The sequence below is a fragment of the Numenius arquata genome, chromosome 2 (assembly GCF_964106895.1).
Source record: "Numenius arquata chromosome 2, bNumArq3.hap1.1, whole genome shotgun sequence".
NCBI classification, from domain to species: domain Eukaryota; kingdom Metazoa; phylum Chordata; class Aves; order Charadriiformes; family Scolopacidae; genus Numenius; species Numenius arquata.
Window position 1 is genome coordinate 73,133,808 of NC_133577.1, and position 16,872 is coordinate 73,150,679.

Sequence of the window (16,872 nt, forward strand, 5' to 3'; positions counted from 1 at the left end):
ATGTTTTCAGAAGTTTTTTTTCACACCTACAACACGGAATATGTCAGCAACTCTGCATAATAGTGAGTTGTAAATAACTGACTCATAGTCTTTACACATTAACAGATTTTATAGTACAAAGCATAGAGTAAACATGTTCTGATACAGTGATTTTTCTTTTCAGTTTGACACAGGTGATCCGAAAGTTTGCAAAGCAACTGGATGAGTGGCTGAAAGTAGCTCTCCATGATTTACCGGAAAACCTACGAAATATTAAATTTGAATGTATGTATTGTCCAGTCTCTCTCCTCTTAACCTGGAATGTATATACTGTTTATTGATTACAAATATACTGTTATTGATTACAAATTGGAAGTGAGACTAGTGTTCTTTTAGGAATTTAAAACTGTCAACATTATAAATCTTGTATTCACTTACAATCTCCATTTTTTCATGAAAACCAATTTCATTTAGTGAAATGAGACACTGCTCAAAATGAGAATAATTGCTTTTCCTTTCTTGTGGATTCTGATAAGAAATTAATTTTGTTGATAGTAAGCAAACATTAGGGATGATATTAGGCAAAGGAAATTATTAAACAAACCTTTAGGCTAGCACAATTTGAATACAGCTTGAGGCCCTTGCTAAAAAAAGTGCCAGAGTTAAAAATGAAGGAGATCAAATTACCCTGTCACCACAGGAAAGGGCACTAGTCCTTTTCAGACATGCTTTGTAGATGCCTGCAGTGCACATCACCTATTGATAAAGCCTGCTTTATTTCACGGCTCTCAATTCTTTGCCTTTCATGAGCACTAAATTCCACACCACAAAGTTAAAGGAAAAAAAAAACCTAATTTAGGAGAAGGATTAACTATTTTGATCAGCATGGAAAATTAGGTGTATATTTTACTAAGAACAGTCAGGATGTAAATTGGAACAACTCATTTCAGCTTTTTTGTGTGTGTGTGTTGTTTACTAATTTATTTTAAAAGTTACACAAAGTCAGAGCTGAGAATATGCTTTATCACATCTTTGTCAGTTCAAAAATATTGAGAATCTGCAACGGCAAAATCTTTTCTGATTTTATAGGGAGAGAGAAAGGGAACGACAATGCACTTTCTAGTCATTCTCAATCTGTACTCTTTAACTGCCTCTATGAACAGTACAGAGGGAAATCCTCCTCTGTGGCCACCTCTAAGGCCTGTTTGGATAGATCTGCAAGTCTTTGGTGATTTTAGTATAAGGAAAAACTTGAGTGCATTCTACCTTTTACGTGAGCCTTTGTTGCTTCTGCAGTTGTTTCCTCCTCATCAGAATTTGTGATAGTGTGCACAGCAAATGGAGGTACTGACAGGATGAACTGCAAGCCTTGGTCAGGTTTGCAGTTCCAGAGTCACAGATTTCAGAAAAAATATGCACAATACAACATTTTAAAATCCAAGTATAGGAAATATCTTGGTATAAGGTCCATATTGCTTCAAAAGAGATAAAATAGGAACAGATGACTGGCAAGTGCCTCCAGGGCCATCTTACCCCATAACATGTTGGTACATCTCTTTCAGAAACTTTGATCAAATTCTATCTGAAACTGATTTTAGCTCCTAGTAGTCCAGTCAGAAGACTCCTCCAAAAGGTTTTTGCATTAAGACTTAACAACCTTTTCTAATTTCCACACATAATGTAGCTATCATTATTTTATGCCCACTTGCTCTTGCACCAACATTTTTCTTTCTATTAAATAGTTCTTTCTGGTCTTCAGTTCCTTTGTGTATCAAGAGAAAATTTGCTATGCTGAACAAGTGAAGCTTTTCCATTGTCCTCTACATTTCTCTTGTCATCTCATTATTCACAACATCTATAAATCACTGCTTGTAATATGCCTCTGTAAAACTGACTGAGCATCCAGATTTAAGGTTTGAGGTCAAGATTTAAACTAAGTTAAAACTGGGTTGCTTGAATTAAGTTCATGTAGCCACAATTGTATATAGGAAATTGGATGTATTTTTTTGGTTCTTGTTTTAATTTAGTATTTTCAGAAATAATTTTCTTTATTTAGCACAGTTTGTAAATATTTATCTCTTCTTTTCTCTAGTGTCCAGAAGATTCTCACAAATACTCCGGCGACAGACATCACTCAATCATCTTTGCCAAGTAAATCTTTGCTACCTATGTTTTCTGAATACCATTTTTACTGACTTTTCAAATAATTTTATGAGTTGGCAGGCTGGACTTTCCCAAAGAGGAAGAGACTATATTAGCGGTTTGTGTCGAATATTTACTGTGACCACCTTCACAAAATCAAAAAGTAATCAGCTAAAAATGCTTTTCTAGACAACTGGCAACCCCTGACCATTAAATTCAGCAGGGAACTTTTACGCAACAAAATTTTTATTTGATTTGAAGAGATAGTTCATTTCCATGAAATAAATGACTGGCATTCCTTTGATTTCAGGATGGTTTGTATCAGGCCTATTGCAAAGCAAGAAAAATTTCCGTATGCCTAACAAAAAATTCCAAGTCTAATTGTGTATCATAAATAAAATGCAAATTAGCAAAAAACAAAATGGTTGAACCACTGGGATTGTTAAACAGAAATACTATTGCAACCATAGCAAGTGAATATAAAAACTACTCTGAAGTATTTGTTTTTCACCAGTTTAGATCACAATTAGCTATCAAAAATTCATGAGACCAAATTCTGTGTAGTATAAAATGGGGGAGGATGCATTGAATTCATTAATGTTTCACCCATGTATTGGAGCAAGTAGTTTGTTTTCCCTGTCACACTGAAAGCTCCACTTTTGGAAGGTGTATCCAACACCCCAGGTTAACCCTGTGAGTGGTGAAGCCCACAGGAAGAAGCTCTGGGGGAAAAAACTCCCCACTCCTGCAAGGACTACTTTGTAGATTTCTTCCTCCGTTATTTTAGTGGTGGAGGCAAAGATGCCAGAGCTACCTTTCCCCAAACATGGTGAATCATCACTGAACTTTGGAGGCCCATAGGAATTCAGAGGAAATCAAGATACAGAGACCACAACCTTCTGCATCAGACTTGGGATCAAACAGTTTACTTACATGAAAGACTCTTCAAATGTATAATTTCCTTGGGGAAGCTGATAACCTTAGTGTGGGTTATCATCTCTGCTTAACTTACAGAGATCTGGTGTATGTTATGTGACCGTGACCTTGTGTCACTTCCTTTCCTCTCAGCCCATCCTTCCCCTTATCAACAGCAGACCCCTGTCTCAACCAGCCAAGAAGCAGATCTGATGCAGAGGCAAATGCTCTTGAACTTTTTCATGTGGCTGAGGGAAGAATGAGAGTCTTCATAATTTGGGAGAGGGGAGGGTGCAGACTTGAGCGGGGTTTGTTTGGTTTTTAGTTTTAATTTTTCTTGTTGATTTTTGGTTTTAAACTGAAGCAGAGATTGAGGAGTCTAGCCACAGCACCACCAGATTCGGGCTGCTCATGGGGGTTTGTGGTGGGTGCAAGAAAAATACTTACAGTTGATTAAAGGAGGCAAAATTACTTGGGAATTCTCAGTGGTTAGAGGGCCCTGTAACATCCATAAGACATCAAGCTGGTGGGTGGGGGTCCATGAGGAGAATCAACTTAGTGAGCCTAGCTAAGGAAGCGTAAAAGGGGATAAAGCCTATTTTTTAACCTAATAAACCATGAACTAATGAATAGATTGGATTGGATTACAGGCCTCAAGAACAGTGATCCACAGTGCAGACATCACATTTCAAATGCTGGAGGACTGGAGGAATGTCGATCTGAATAGCATTACCAAACAAACCCTCTATACTATGGAGGACTCACGGGAGGAACACAGAAAGCTCATCATACAATGTAAGAGCAGAACCCTCAAATAAAGCCAAGTGAACTTGGTTTCCTGCTGGAAACAAAGCCCAGTGAAAATAACACTGGTTTTGCAGCCATTGGTTTTCTTGGAAGCTTAAGATAAATATAGGGACATTTGTCAAAATGTAAGGCAAAGCCCCATCAAGGCCTCATGTTTTGAGGCATAAATCTGGGCACTCTTCCATTAATGAGCTTCTTTCTAGTATCCAAAACAACCAATGGCCCAAAACTTGAACCCAAATTCAGGAAGATTTTTTTCCATGAACTTGAGCAAACTAAACCTACAAATTAACCATTGAATCTGATAACGTCTAGTCTCTCCTGCTGTAGAATCGTAGGAGAGTTGTCTTTTGAACAGCTTTGACACTAAAGTGACTGTGTATTTGAGTCCCTTGTAAATTTATTTATAAAAAGCTTAATTTTACAGTGTTTTCATCAATGAAATTATTTGATGGGGTGAGCTTTCACCTGGAACTTTTATGAATAAGTAGAAGCAATGAGAAAGGCTAATTTAGATTCTGCATAGTACAGTGACAGACATGAACTGAAAAGTGACTTTGGAGATGTTGACCAATTGGTTTCAGAGTCAAAGATCTTTTGCAAATAGAAAATTTAACTTGCATTGTACAGCAAGCGTGCATAGTTCGTAAGCTTAGATGTAACCCTAAGCGCACTGAGTTTGTCTCTCTGAGGCACTAGAGGTGACCAGCTTTGTCTCTAGCATAATTCATAACCTCACTTCCCTGTGAACCCATCTGTTGTATTGCCATCTCTCTCTTGAGGAGGACCAGTCATCTTCTACCCAGCACCAGCCTTAACGGGGAGCAACCCAGTCAATCACTTGTGGGAGCCCTGAAGGGGTAGGTTTTCTAGTGGGATAACTCTTTCTGTGAGTGGCTGGGAAGAGATCACACCTTCACATGTACACTGGACCCTGCAAGGCTGACTTTGGCACTTGTCCCACTGTGTTAACACTAAAAGTCTTCTCCACAGTTTAGGGATGGGCCTTGCATTCTCTGTTAGCTCTGTTTTCCAGCAAGAGGTGCTTGGTACTCTTTCCTCTTCTTCTTAACCCTTGATTCATTTCCTGACATGGCCCTCTTCCCTTTCAAGGAGACAGAAACTTGAAATGGCAGCGGGAGAGGTAGCATATAGTGAGACTGTCATCTGTTATGTTTTCAATGTCTACCCAACATCCTCCCACTGGCCAAAAAAGAAAGAGTTCTCAAAGTTATAATCCCTAGTAGCAGCAACAATTTTGGCTCTCATTTGGATAATCCTTACTGTTTAGGAAAGCTTTTTGTGTACGTGTGAACTATTTAAACACAAACTTACATGTAATCAAATCAAATGGAGTTTTCCTGAATGCTAATGTATTCGAACACATTTTTGCATATTTTGAGCCCATATAGTCCAATAAGCAATTACCCAGAAATGGTAACCCAGTAGCAATGTTCATCATGAGAAGGGATTTCACTGAGATGCACAAATATGTGTAGACGGTATTCTAGAACTTAGGTTTACGTTTGCCCCTCCCCTTCCCCCCCGCAATCTTTGATGTTTATTGTATTTGGCCAAAGATCTTTTCAAAGATCACACTCTGTATGACTCATATGACATGTAATTAAGGCCTGCTTTCACATTCTTTGTATTAATAACCAAAAAAGTACAATTTCCAGCTACTGTAACTGGAAAAAAAAAAAAAAAAAAAAAAGAGCTTATAAGCCTATAAGCAAGCCTAGAGAGAAACAGAGAAAAATCACTGGGTATAAGAGAAGTTCTTTCCTGCTCTGCTATGGTAGCCATCTCTGAAATTGTTTCTTCTTTATTCCCTCTTTCTCAGATCCTGATGAGGTATTTTTAATAGTCACTAAAGGCTAAAAAGTTACTTTTCTCAAATAGGTCGTTGTATATGGTTGCATTGCTCCAGCAGCAAAGCAGGCAACTGATTCATTTTTCCGCTCTTGCACTCTTTGCACAGCATATGAATTGCTTCATCTGTTGTATCAGGCAGTTTTTGTCCAGCCAAACACTCAGGTAAGGAGACAACATGTAGATTTCTCTGTGATCCTGTTGATCCTCTCTGAATACAGAGAGGTTGCCTGTTCAGTGAAACAAGATAACGGTAGCTCAGACATCATTATTTCCCTTCATTCCCAGCTAATGTTTCTGACCATCCAGCCTCTGCAAGTATCATTTAAACAAAGTTAAAGTCAGGTGTGAAGCAAATGCATTCCTACTTGTCTTGCTGATCCGACTTAGAGACCAGGGAGCTTGTTCTTTGCATTATTCTCGGATGGCCTCTCTGGCTCTCTTCTCTAGCTGTCTTCTCTAAGCTTTGCCTCCTCCACCTCCCTCACTATCATCCCTACAGTGGGAAATTCCTTTCTCCTGTTATTTATAATTAAGCGTAAATGGAAATGCATAGCACATTGAGATCATCCTGTAACACAGCAGGCACAAAGTATCTTTCTTCTTGACTTAATGGGTCTTTTATTTTAGCTGAGTCGAAGAACAGTTTCTTAAAGTGTCAAAGTGCATGATCCTTTGTCTTCTGGTCATTGACTCTCATAAAACTGCAAGTCTAGTTTATTTAAGAGCTGCAGTTGAATGGCTTGATTGTTTTTACTTTCTGTATTAAAATATGAATATGCATACTTGGGAGAGGTTAAAACATATTCAGGTTGTTTTTGGAAACTCTTCTTGATGAACTCAGCATAGTATTTGTGCATTGGTAGCAAATTGTTTTGAAGAAGCAGAAGTTTATGGAAATTCTTTGTGTGTGTGTCTGGCATTGCAAATAGATGATTTGCAGCAGTTAAATCATGTTTTTGCAACTAAAGCGTTATACAGATGAGAGCCCTATCAACAATACTCATCCACTTGGTGCTTGGAAGATTCTGTATGCATTTCTAAATCAATTTCATGCATGACCTTCTTTCATCACCAGGGTCAAGGCCTAACTTCGCACTCTTCGTAGAGAGTTTCACTTCCAGGCACACCGGACAGCTGAAACTTAAATCTAAAGATAAATTTTAAACAATAGGTCCTGGTTTGCTTACATTAAAATACCACTTCCAATGGCTCCACCACTTTCAGTAGAAACAAGATAAGAGACCCAGAAAACTTACTGGGTCAACACCAACAAAGACATATTTGTTATAGCTAAGCAATCCCTTATAAAAACCTCAGAAAACTTGTGGTGTTATTGGTGGCTTTTTGTGGTTTGTTTCTCTTTTGTTCAAAATGGAATCCAAGTACTAAGGTGGGCTATTTTTTCTTTGTCTGCCAGTATATCAGGAGTTTGATCACCTTCTGGAGGAGCAGTCCCCCATTGAGTCATACATTGAGTGGCTGGATTCCATGGTGGACAGATGTGTTGTAAAGGTTGGTATGCAAGAGTCAGGACCTGAGTCAGTCATGTGCATTATTAGCTCTATTCAGGTCCTAGATTTTTAGCAAAAATAGAAAACAAACAAACGAGACATTGGTGATAAGCAAGAGTAAAGCAGCAGTGGGCAAAATCTCACCAGTTTTCATGCTCAGTAAAGAACTGCTCACATTCAGGATTCTGCTTTATTCTGCTCTTGTCTATTCTATCCCAGAATATAATATTCAAAAATGGAACAGCATTGAAGTTTCCAATCAAATCAGTATTTCAGAGGTATGGAGAGATGAGTTCAGAGTCATTCTAGCTGCATAGTGCAAATAAAAAACATAATCAGTATGGCCTTTTAAGATATTAGTGAAATAGATATTTAGGCTAGCTAATTCATTTATATACATTCAAACATAAGGATGAAAGTCTACATTACCATTCAGACAAGGACACTTTATGTTGCCTTTTGAGCTGTATTTTATTTGACTTGTATTTTATTTTAATTTAAGTGTGTGCAGAAACCTACTAACAAATCTTTAAGAAATATTTTCAAAAGTGATCAGGCATCACCGTAATTTTACAAAGAGTATGAAACTATATGACTGACTGTTTTAACTTCTGTCACTAACTATACTTTGTATTGGGATGTTTTATTAGAATTTCAACTCTTCATTCCAGTTGTTAGAGTCTCATGGTTTTGGCCGAATTTACCAAAACCAGACTGACAGATGGCCCTTCTCCCCCCACCCCCAAAAGAGAGGAGAGGAAGAGATAAGGAGATTTAAACTACTTTAATGAAGAATTAATATTAAAATTAAAAAGAAGAAAATAATGAAATAGATACAATATATACAAAACAGTATCAAGCTCCCAGGATGACAATCACATCACTGGCAGGCACTGGGGAAGTCCCAGACTGGACTCAGCGACAGATGGGAACTGGTTCCAGCTCTGGAGTCAGGAATACATGGATCAGGATCAAAGGCAGATGAACAGACAGAGTCCTCTTCAGACATCAGCCATTGAGGAAAGAAAGTTGACCCTTTGATCCTTCAGCCTTTATACTGAGCATGGGGCAGATGGGATGGAATACCCCAGTTGGTCAGGTTTGGGTCACCTGTCCTGTCCACTCCTCTCCACCGATGTGACTCCTCTACATTTTTCCGTTTCCGACCCTCTAAGGGGGCAAATAACGAAATTGGCTGACCTTGGTTGTTATAGTAATAAGTAAAAGCAAGGGCCTCTCTGCATACCATTCCTTGGCATGGAGCACAAACATTGGTCTTATCGTTCTGAGAATGAGGAGTTTTCTCCACAATATGCTGTTAATTTCAGAGAGTTAGAAGAGGTCTAGCTAAAATGTCAAATTACAGAACAGAAAATTGGTTCTGTTTTACTTCAAACCAGGACATAGAGCTGAAAAGTAAAAACAAAAATATAAAAAATATGCTGCCTCTCTCTCTGCTGCAAAAGATCCATACAGAAAGCAACAGATACTTCCCCGGATTGCTTGAAAAGTATTGATTGTTTTGGGGAACTTTTTATTTTAGTCAGTGGAATGCAATTTGAAATTCAGACTGTTAATTTTTGTGAAGAACTTGACATGAATTTTATTAGCTATTGGATTAACCTTGAAAAACTACATACGGCTAGAGTAAAAAAATTTTTGAAGAGTTGATGCCTAAAGTGTGCTTTCTGCAAATTAGTTTTGCTAGTAAAATGACTATGTGAATTCACAAAAATAAAAACATAAAGGAACAAAAAAAATTATATTAAATAGTAAACATAAATTAAAATGTTAATATAAATTTTCAGTGTAGATCAAGCATTCTTGATTATATATTGCTTCCTTGACTAAGAAGCAAAATGAGCATGTAAGTAATTAAGTTAAGATGAAGATCAGAGAAGTTTTTTGGCAGTCCTTTCATCACTTATAAAGGAATTTCAGTCTTGGTGTTGAATAATACTTTATGATTCCTCTTCCTGAAGGTTGTCTGTAGCAGCTAGGTGGCTTTCTGTGTAAGGCTGCTGGGTTTATTTTTAATTTTTAGTGTATGTTTTAATGCAAAGATAATAGTAAGTATTTTTTCAGTATAAAAAAAGAAGAGAGATATGTGCATCATTCAGCTGTATCAGGCAGTAAAAAGAAAAGTTTCTCCATGTCAGATATCTTTGTTTTCTTGCAGGTAGCTGCCAAGAGACAAGGCTCTTTGAAGAAAGTAGCTCAGCAGTTCCTCTTGATGTGGTCCTGTTTTGGCACTCGAGTGATTCGGGACATGACTTTGCACAGCGCACCCAGCTTTGGTACTTTCATTTTTTTGTAATAATTGCCTGCCACCATCAAAAAAAAAATTGTATCCTGGCTTGTAATGTACAGTTTAAGTGAAACCATAACATATCCAGGTCTCTATTAAAAAAAAAGAGTTGGGACTACTGACATTTGGAAATAATGCTCAGACAGATGCCTGTGTTCAAGATCTGGCCAGGGGAGCTGAAAACATTACTACTTCCTTCTGTTTGTTGTTAGCCAGTAGCCAGAGTCACAGGTCAGCTGGAGGAGCTGATTACAGGAACATTCCCTAATTCACTTCAGTGCAAAGTGAGCCTGGTTACCCGAACCCGCTCTGACCACGTGTTGTGCTGAGGCAGGTGACTTTGCACTGAAGTGGGTGTAAAGCTCTCCAGTGAAACACTTTGCCAGCTCTGCTTTTAAAGGACAGAGTATTTTAAACTAGTCTTTGCAAAATAAGTTTGTTTCTATACCATGGACAGATTCTCTTCCATTCTATTAGAATTCAGTCAGGGTGGAAAAACAGACTTCTACTTTTTGAATGAAAATCTTATTGCTTTTCTACAGTTTCCAAAGGGGCTTTGTTTTGAATTCTGGGATACAAACAGTTCAGATGATTAAAATCACTTAAAGGCAGAAATGATTGAAAATAGACTGCTGTGTCATGAGTGTGAACATTCACAGTCACTTGGCACCAGATTTTGCATGAGGGACGGTTTTTATAAATGCACATTTGTCAGAATATGTTAGTAGAAGATTAATAATGAATTTATGAAGGCACTGCATTGAACAGCTGCAAGTTTTTCTGCCAGCTGAGCTTTGATGTCCTTTATGCTTTTAGAGCCATCTAATAGCATAAATTCCGATACCATCAGAGATAGGTATGATATAACCTATATTATAGTCCGGAACTACTTTCACTGGCTCTCCATTGTAAAGAGTTTTCCAAACAGGTATTACTGAGCCACCATTAGACATCAGGGTAGTGAACATCCCCAAGATGATCACAATTTCCATCTGCTAGCTTGTGTTTTCAGCACCAGTATCCTCATCACATCTATTTTCCACCTCCTCTAGGACTCATTTTCTCCTCGAGATACTGCAGCTTTTCTTTTGTTGTGGGCATAAAAGTAGCTGATACTGCTTAGCAGTATGCTTTCCCCCAGTGTTCAAAAATCCCTTTGCATGAGTGTTGAATAAATGCTGATTTTGTTTTCTAGCGCTTTGGGTTGCTACACTTCTCTCTGCAGACATAATCCCAACCTGTGAAACACACTGTTAGCCAACAAATGGAAAAACCTCCTGCATTAGTGGAGTGTTGAGGTTACACTGTTACAAGTCATTCAATGCTGACGTTAAAGTACCCCCAAGGATACATTATTGCTACTGAGTTGCACATTACAACATTATTTTTATTCCTGTTCAGGATGCGTTTGTAACCTGACCAAGCATTCTCTGTTCCAAAGCATCAGTCACCAAAACAGCTTTAATCAAACAGGGATTCCCCAAATAGTTATTAGACCACCAGTTCTCTGGAAGGTCTACAGAGTGATCCTCAGCTGTGATTTTTTTTCTTATTAACAGAAACATTTATGAATGTGCCACGTAGAGACAAAATGTGAAGACTGAGAATTATTAATTTGTTTAAGTTTGGGATAATATAAATATAATATAATATAATATAATATAATATAATATAATATAATATAAATCAGATGTACCAAAACAAATTACCTGTTGTCTCTGTTATAAATTTGAGTCTTGAATTTCTCATTTTTGAGAACGTTAACTGCTCAGCTAAATTTGTAGGTTTTTGTCTTTTTTTTTTCCTCCTTCTTTTTATTTTACTGAGAATATCTGTATAAATCAAATGTGTGATTATCCTTACATGGACACACACCTTTTAACATGAATTTGATATGTTTATATGTAACCATAGTCAGGGAAAGAATGTCCTGGTTATAGCTGCTGTGTTTTTCCTGGGTGTGTGGTGTTATATTAGAACTGGATCAGTAACTGCTTTTCAATTTGGTAACCAAAGCAAAAGTTTTTTTTTTTTTTTTAAATCGTTATGCTCAGTGTGAAGCTGAGATAGTTTGGGATTTTAATCAATTCAGAAATCTTTATTTTTTAAAAAAGTGAAATCAAAGAGAATTCTTTTGCATTGGCCATATTTTGGGGCTTAGACCACAGTTACCTGTCTCAGCGTTAACCACTGTCAGAGCAAGATTTCTAACCAAAAGGCTTGAGGATTTGTCATGCAGGAGGGTTTTCTCATCTTTTCTGTTGAAACTATTTCACTTTGTACAAACCACATAACTGTTGGTTGAACTGCAGAGGTCTGCATGCTGCTGGGTGGGTTCTCTCCTGGGAGGTGATATCACAAGCGCTGGTTCAGTCCCCATTCTAATCCTTATTTATACAGGGCGGGGTTTTCCCTGCTCAGGTGCAACTCCAGTGGTGGCAGGGGGAGATCTGAGCCTTCAGGTTTTCAAAGGGGAGAATTATATCCTCATTTTATCAGGCAGAAGCCTGGGCTATCCCTACCTTGTTTCTCCCCAAATGTTATTTAGCCACGGACACAAATTTGTAATAATTTGTATTAATGGTGCTACTCTTTCACTGCAATGTCATTCAACACACTGTTCATGAATTGGAGTTGAGCAAGTTCCAAAAGAATAATCCCTGAATGTAAACAGCTCAGAGCTAGATGGCAGAAACTCTTCTGCACTGAATTTCACACAGTTCCTTCTAGCTTTTCAGAATAATGTACATATTTAAGTGAGTTCTATGGAAAGAAACAAAAAACTGATTTACTTTTCTAAATATTTACACCTATTTACCTTTGTTCTTAACTTAGATAAAAAGTTTTGCGTTTTTACTGCATGGGAAACTGTTTCCATGGACTGATTTTTAATGATTTTTTCCACTTCAACCAATATATAGACTCAGATGCTCACAGTGTAATTTTTTTAAAAAAGTAAAATAATATGTTAAACAATGGGATTTTTACTATATACAGGACATAATATTTTTATCTTTGAAATATATGGTACAGAAATGTGATTGGAGGAAGTTGGAATACCTGACCCTGGACTGTCTAGCACAGAGACTTGATTCTGCAAAGCTTTTAAGGATGGTGGCGTGGGCAGGTTGAAACAATCCCTGGCAGAAAAAAAACCTCCTCTCTCTCCATCCCTCTCCTTTTTTCCCTCTGCTTGTCTCCCTCCCTCCCTCCTTCCTGTCTATGCATATCAAAGGCACAGTTGGTGGCACTGTTTGGGTAATGCATCCAGTGTATAAAGTAACTAATTAGTAATAGAAGCACCATGATTTTCTCCAGATCTGGAAATGTCCCTTGTTTTGCTACTTGCACATAATTGCTGTATCTGTTAATAGCTGCTGATACTTACTGTACATTAGCTGGGTAATCATTGCCATGGTTTCTGTTAACTCCTCAAAATTAGAACCCAATGCTATTTATTATTGTAACTACAGACTCTTGAATGACGACTTCTCTCTTCCTAAAGAAGAGTATGGTTTGCCAGCCACAGTTGGATCCGTTTCAGTACTTAAAGATATACTTGAAAGAACCAAATAGTTTCATGTGAAAAACAGTAGCCTGCAAACACAGAATAAGTTATTGTACATTGTGCTGAATAGCTATTCACTGTGTAGCTAAAATGTGTGCCCTGATATTGGTTTCACTCTATAGCTTACATTTCATTTGACTTGTTTAAAAATGTAAAAATATTGCATTCATTCAGTACCAACAACTTGTTTGTCTAGTGTCTTTCACGCAAATTCTGAGCTCAAAAACTCTATACAGAGTTTAAAAATACACAGTGGGAGAAATAATAGGAGAGGAAGAGAGAAATTCAAAAGAGTGACAAAGGCACTGGAGTGTTTTTAAATGCTGCATTCAGTACTGCCAACCCCAAGTCTTCAAAATAAAGCATTAGACCCCCCCCAAAACAAAGACATTTTTTAAAAAATAGCAAATCTTGTGTTTTTGTCTTTTGCTTGCTAGCATTTTAGTGCTAGGGTTTGCAATTCCAAACACTTTAATGAAACTACAAGCAACTTTCTTTCAAATTTTTTTTAATTAAAGCTGAGCAAGGAGTTTGATGGGAAACACTAAATACGTTGAGCTTCATATCACCACATAAATTTGCCAGCATTTAGGCCTGTTTTTCTTACCTTGGAAATACTTCCCGGTAGTAACTGCACTAAAGTCAGTAGAAAATTTCCACGGAAAAACTGTAGTCGGAAGAAGAGCAAGCATTTTGTGGAGATCCTTGATAATCCAAGTTTCCACTGGGGAAATCCTAGGTCAGTAACAAGGTGATCAGCCAGATCTGCTGTCTTTATTGTACTGCTAAATTGAATAGGATTTTATTTAACAAGACTTTTTGAGCCAAAAGATTTCTAAAAACAAATCATCTGCAGTAGTTAAGCGAAGATCTCCACTATTTACCCTTGCAAGGCTGGCGAAACCTGTTACCAATTTGATTTGCATAGATACATGAAACTAGTGTAAAACTGAATGGTTCAGGTTCACCAACAGCCAAACATTTCCTCCCCATAGCAAAGGTGTCACAATCACATATGTCCTTTTTCTGTGCTGCCTTGCCCGAGAGCACAAAGGCGCATGTTCACCTCCCAGTGTGTGTGCTCAGCTCATATCAGTGACGACAGAGGCCATGCAGGCCTGGAGTGAGAGAATGAAACACAAAGACCATCCGGGTCACAAAGAAAAAGAATGTGCTCAGAGTTGCTTTTAAAGCTGAATTGCCAGCTAGAATTATGTAAGGATCTGGGTCTTTCAAACCACTTCTTCTGCCCATCAACAGTATGTTTGAGTAGAGAAGTTGGAGTAGGAGTAGTTATGTTTTGATGTTGTAAAAGCTAGTATGTCAAGATAAACCTAACTTTCCTGGGAAGAAACCAATCATTATGAAATTTGATTGAATTTGAAACTTGTTGCATCATGGAATTTCAAAAGGAACACATCTAGATAAGGCTTTTTTTGTGTGTGTGTGTCTGGCAGTAGTTGATCACTGTTTTCTCTCAGCTGGTGATCTTTCTCTGGTTTAAGCCAGCTGCTGGACTGGCTGTTATTTTAACCTGAGTTACTTAATGACTTATATGAACAGGTTTTAAATATTCCATGCAAGTCTAAGTAAACATAGGAGCTTTAAAAAAAAACCCAAACCCATTGAGTGATCAAATCCTGTCTGGAGCTATTACATATACTCTGTGTCATGGAGTCTATTGCATAAACTGACCAAACTCCATCTTGATACTTGTCAGTCTTCCCCTGCAGATGAATGTTGTTCCTTTCAGGAGGACACTACACAATGTCTCAGTTCTGATGCTTTACTCCTCTAATTTTCCCCTGAAATGCATCTGTGGTCTTCTTACACATCTATTTTTGTGGCTATGCGTGCTCTAGGGCAAACATTTCTTCACCATTCCTGACATCTATCCTTCTTTATAAATTATGAGAAGCAACTCACTTCCTTTCTACAAAATGAAGCCAGCCGTGCATTTTTAGTCATTTAAAATCTATTATCTATTCCCCGCATCCTCCTGGTAATCTTCTCCATACCAGTTTCAACTTGTACTAATTTTTCTTGAACATGGGTGACTGGAGTAACATGCAATATTCTAAGTGAGGTTTCACCAGTGCCTTGTGCAATAGTATTAATACTTCTGTTCCTACAGGGGAAGTATATAAATCAGAGGATGACAAAAATCTCTAATTTCTTACAGCATGCTATTAAATTTCATTTCCATTAGTCTAGTCCATAGCATCACCTAGTCCTTCCTCCTAACAACATTAACAAGTTCTCCATCTGTACTCAAACCTTACTTAAGGATTTGTGGCAGATAGCTACCAATATAATCTCCTTTTACTATTAATTTTCAAATTGTTTTTTGACTCCAGCGTCTGCATTTTCTTTTGCCCATACTCTTCCCTTAAGTCCTTTAGCCCTTAAATTTTTCACATTCCTGTCATGGCAGTTAAGAGAGAGCATCCATGGCATCTTCAGACGTAAGCACTGAAACAGGCCAAATGTTATGCCGCTAATATGATTCAAACTGATAATTAGGAAAAGATAATGTAGTAGGAGAAGTAGGACAGAGCAAAGCTTTGGCACAAGTCTTTCCCTTTAAGACATCCACAATTGCTGCGAATGCCTCTATGTTTGGCAATTAATGGATGTCTCATCCAGTCCAGGCAATGCACTGGAGATACACCATCAGGAGATTTGGAAGGTTATTTCTATCTTACTATTGATTAGTCTCTTTTTTCTTTGTCCAATGACATGGGTAGTTCATAAAATTCATACAAGGATGTGTTGCTAAGACAGCCAATTCAGGATTCTACTTCTGATGGAAACTTATATCTGGTCCTTTGGACAAAGGGGTACAATTCCACTGCAGTGTAATTGTCTAAATTGTTTGGTGCTAATGTAGGAGAAGAAAACTCCATCAAGTCCGAGCTCTCAGCTAGGCAGCCTTCTTGCACCCCAAACCATGATAATTGGTCATATAAGCCTGCACAAACCCAGTGAGTGAACAGAGTTTGCTAGTCCCCAGTTCTGCTTTGACCTCTCTTACCTTAAGTGAGAGAGAGAGTTCAGTGGCAGTGGTGTATGGAGGCAGTCCTGCTCAGTAGTGTTTGAGCTGAATACCGTAATCATTGGTTTAATGAGTGTATTGAGACAGTCAATGGCTTTTTTTGTTTGTTCACTTTATTACCAGGGTCTTTTCACCTTATTCACTTGATGTTTGATGACTACGTATTGTACCTGCTAGAATCACTCCATTGTCAGGAGAGAGCTAATGAACTAATGAGGGCAATGAAAGGAGAAGGAAGCACAGGTGAGTTTGTTCTTTCATTCATCTTCTTTTGTTTTGTTCCACTGGATTCACTATTTTCTATGGTAGGACATTTCTTTATCCTCATCTAACCCAGTAAGGTTTATCTAGGAGCAAAGTGTTTTCCAGTTGCATCATGATTTGAAATAAGTCATTTGTGAGGGCGGTGTCCCTGGTTAATACATTTTGAAAGAGGCCTGCCTGGTTCATCATGTAACTTGGGATGTCTGATGCCATTCCTAAGCACACGCTTGGTGTTTCAGTAGGAATTTTTTGTACCGAACCTTTTAACTCAGTCTGTCTAAGTCACCATTGTATTTCAGCAAACCCAGTCTTGATTCTCTCTTTAACACTAAATAAATTCACTGATATTAATGGATTTTACAGGTTAACAAGAGGGAGAGATGGGAGAAGTGAGCAAAGACAAAAAACAAAACCAGCATTTTTGGTACTCATGTTTTAAGCAGCTGCA

At 37.9% G+C, this 16,872-nt stretch overlaps 1 protein-coding gene across 1 annotated transcript in view; it reads left to right on the forward strand.

The window, feature by feature from the left end:
- The window catches only part of RFX4 (regulatory factor X4), a 78,465-nt gene that overhangs the window by 36,921 nt on the left and 24,672 nt on the right, over positions 1-16,872 (forward strand). Inside the window, exons 9-14 of the mRNA XM_074167501.1 lie at positions 164-264; positions 2,072-2,130; positions 3,687-3,831; positions 7,136-7,230; positions 9,409-9,526; positions 16,284-16,403. Coding sequence (XP_074023602.1) covers positions 164-264; positions 2,072-2,130; positions 3,687-3,831; positions 7,136-7,230; positions 9,409-9,526; positions 16,284-16,403 — 638 coding nt within the window. The remainder of the gene's footprint in view (positions 1-163; positions 265-2,071; positions 2,131-3,686; positions 3,832-7,135; positions 7,231-9,408; positions 9,527-16,283; positions 16,404-16,872) is intronic.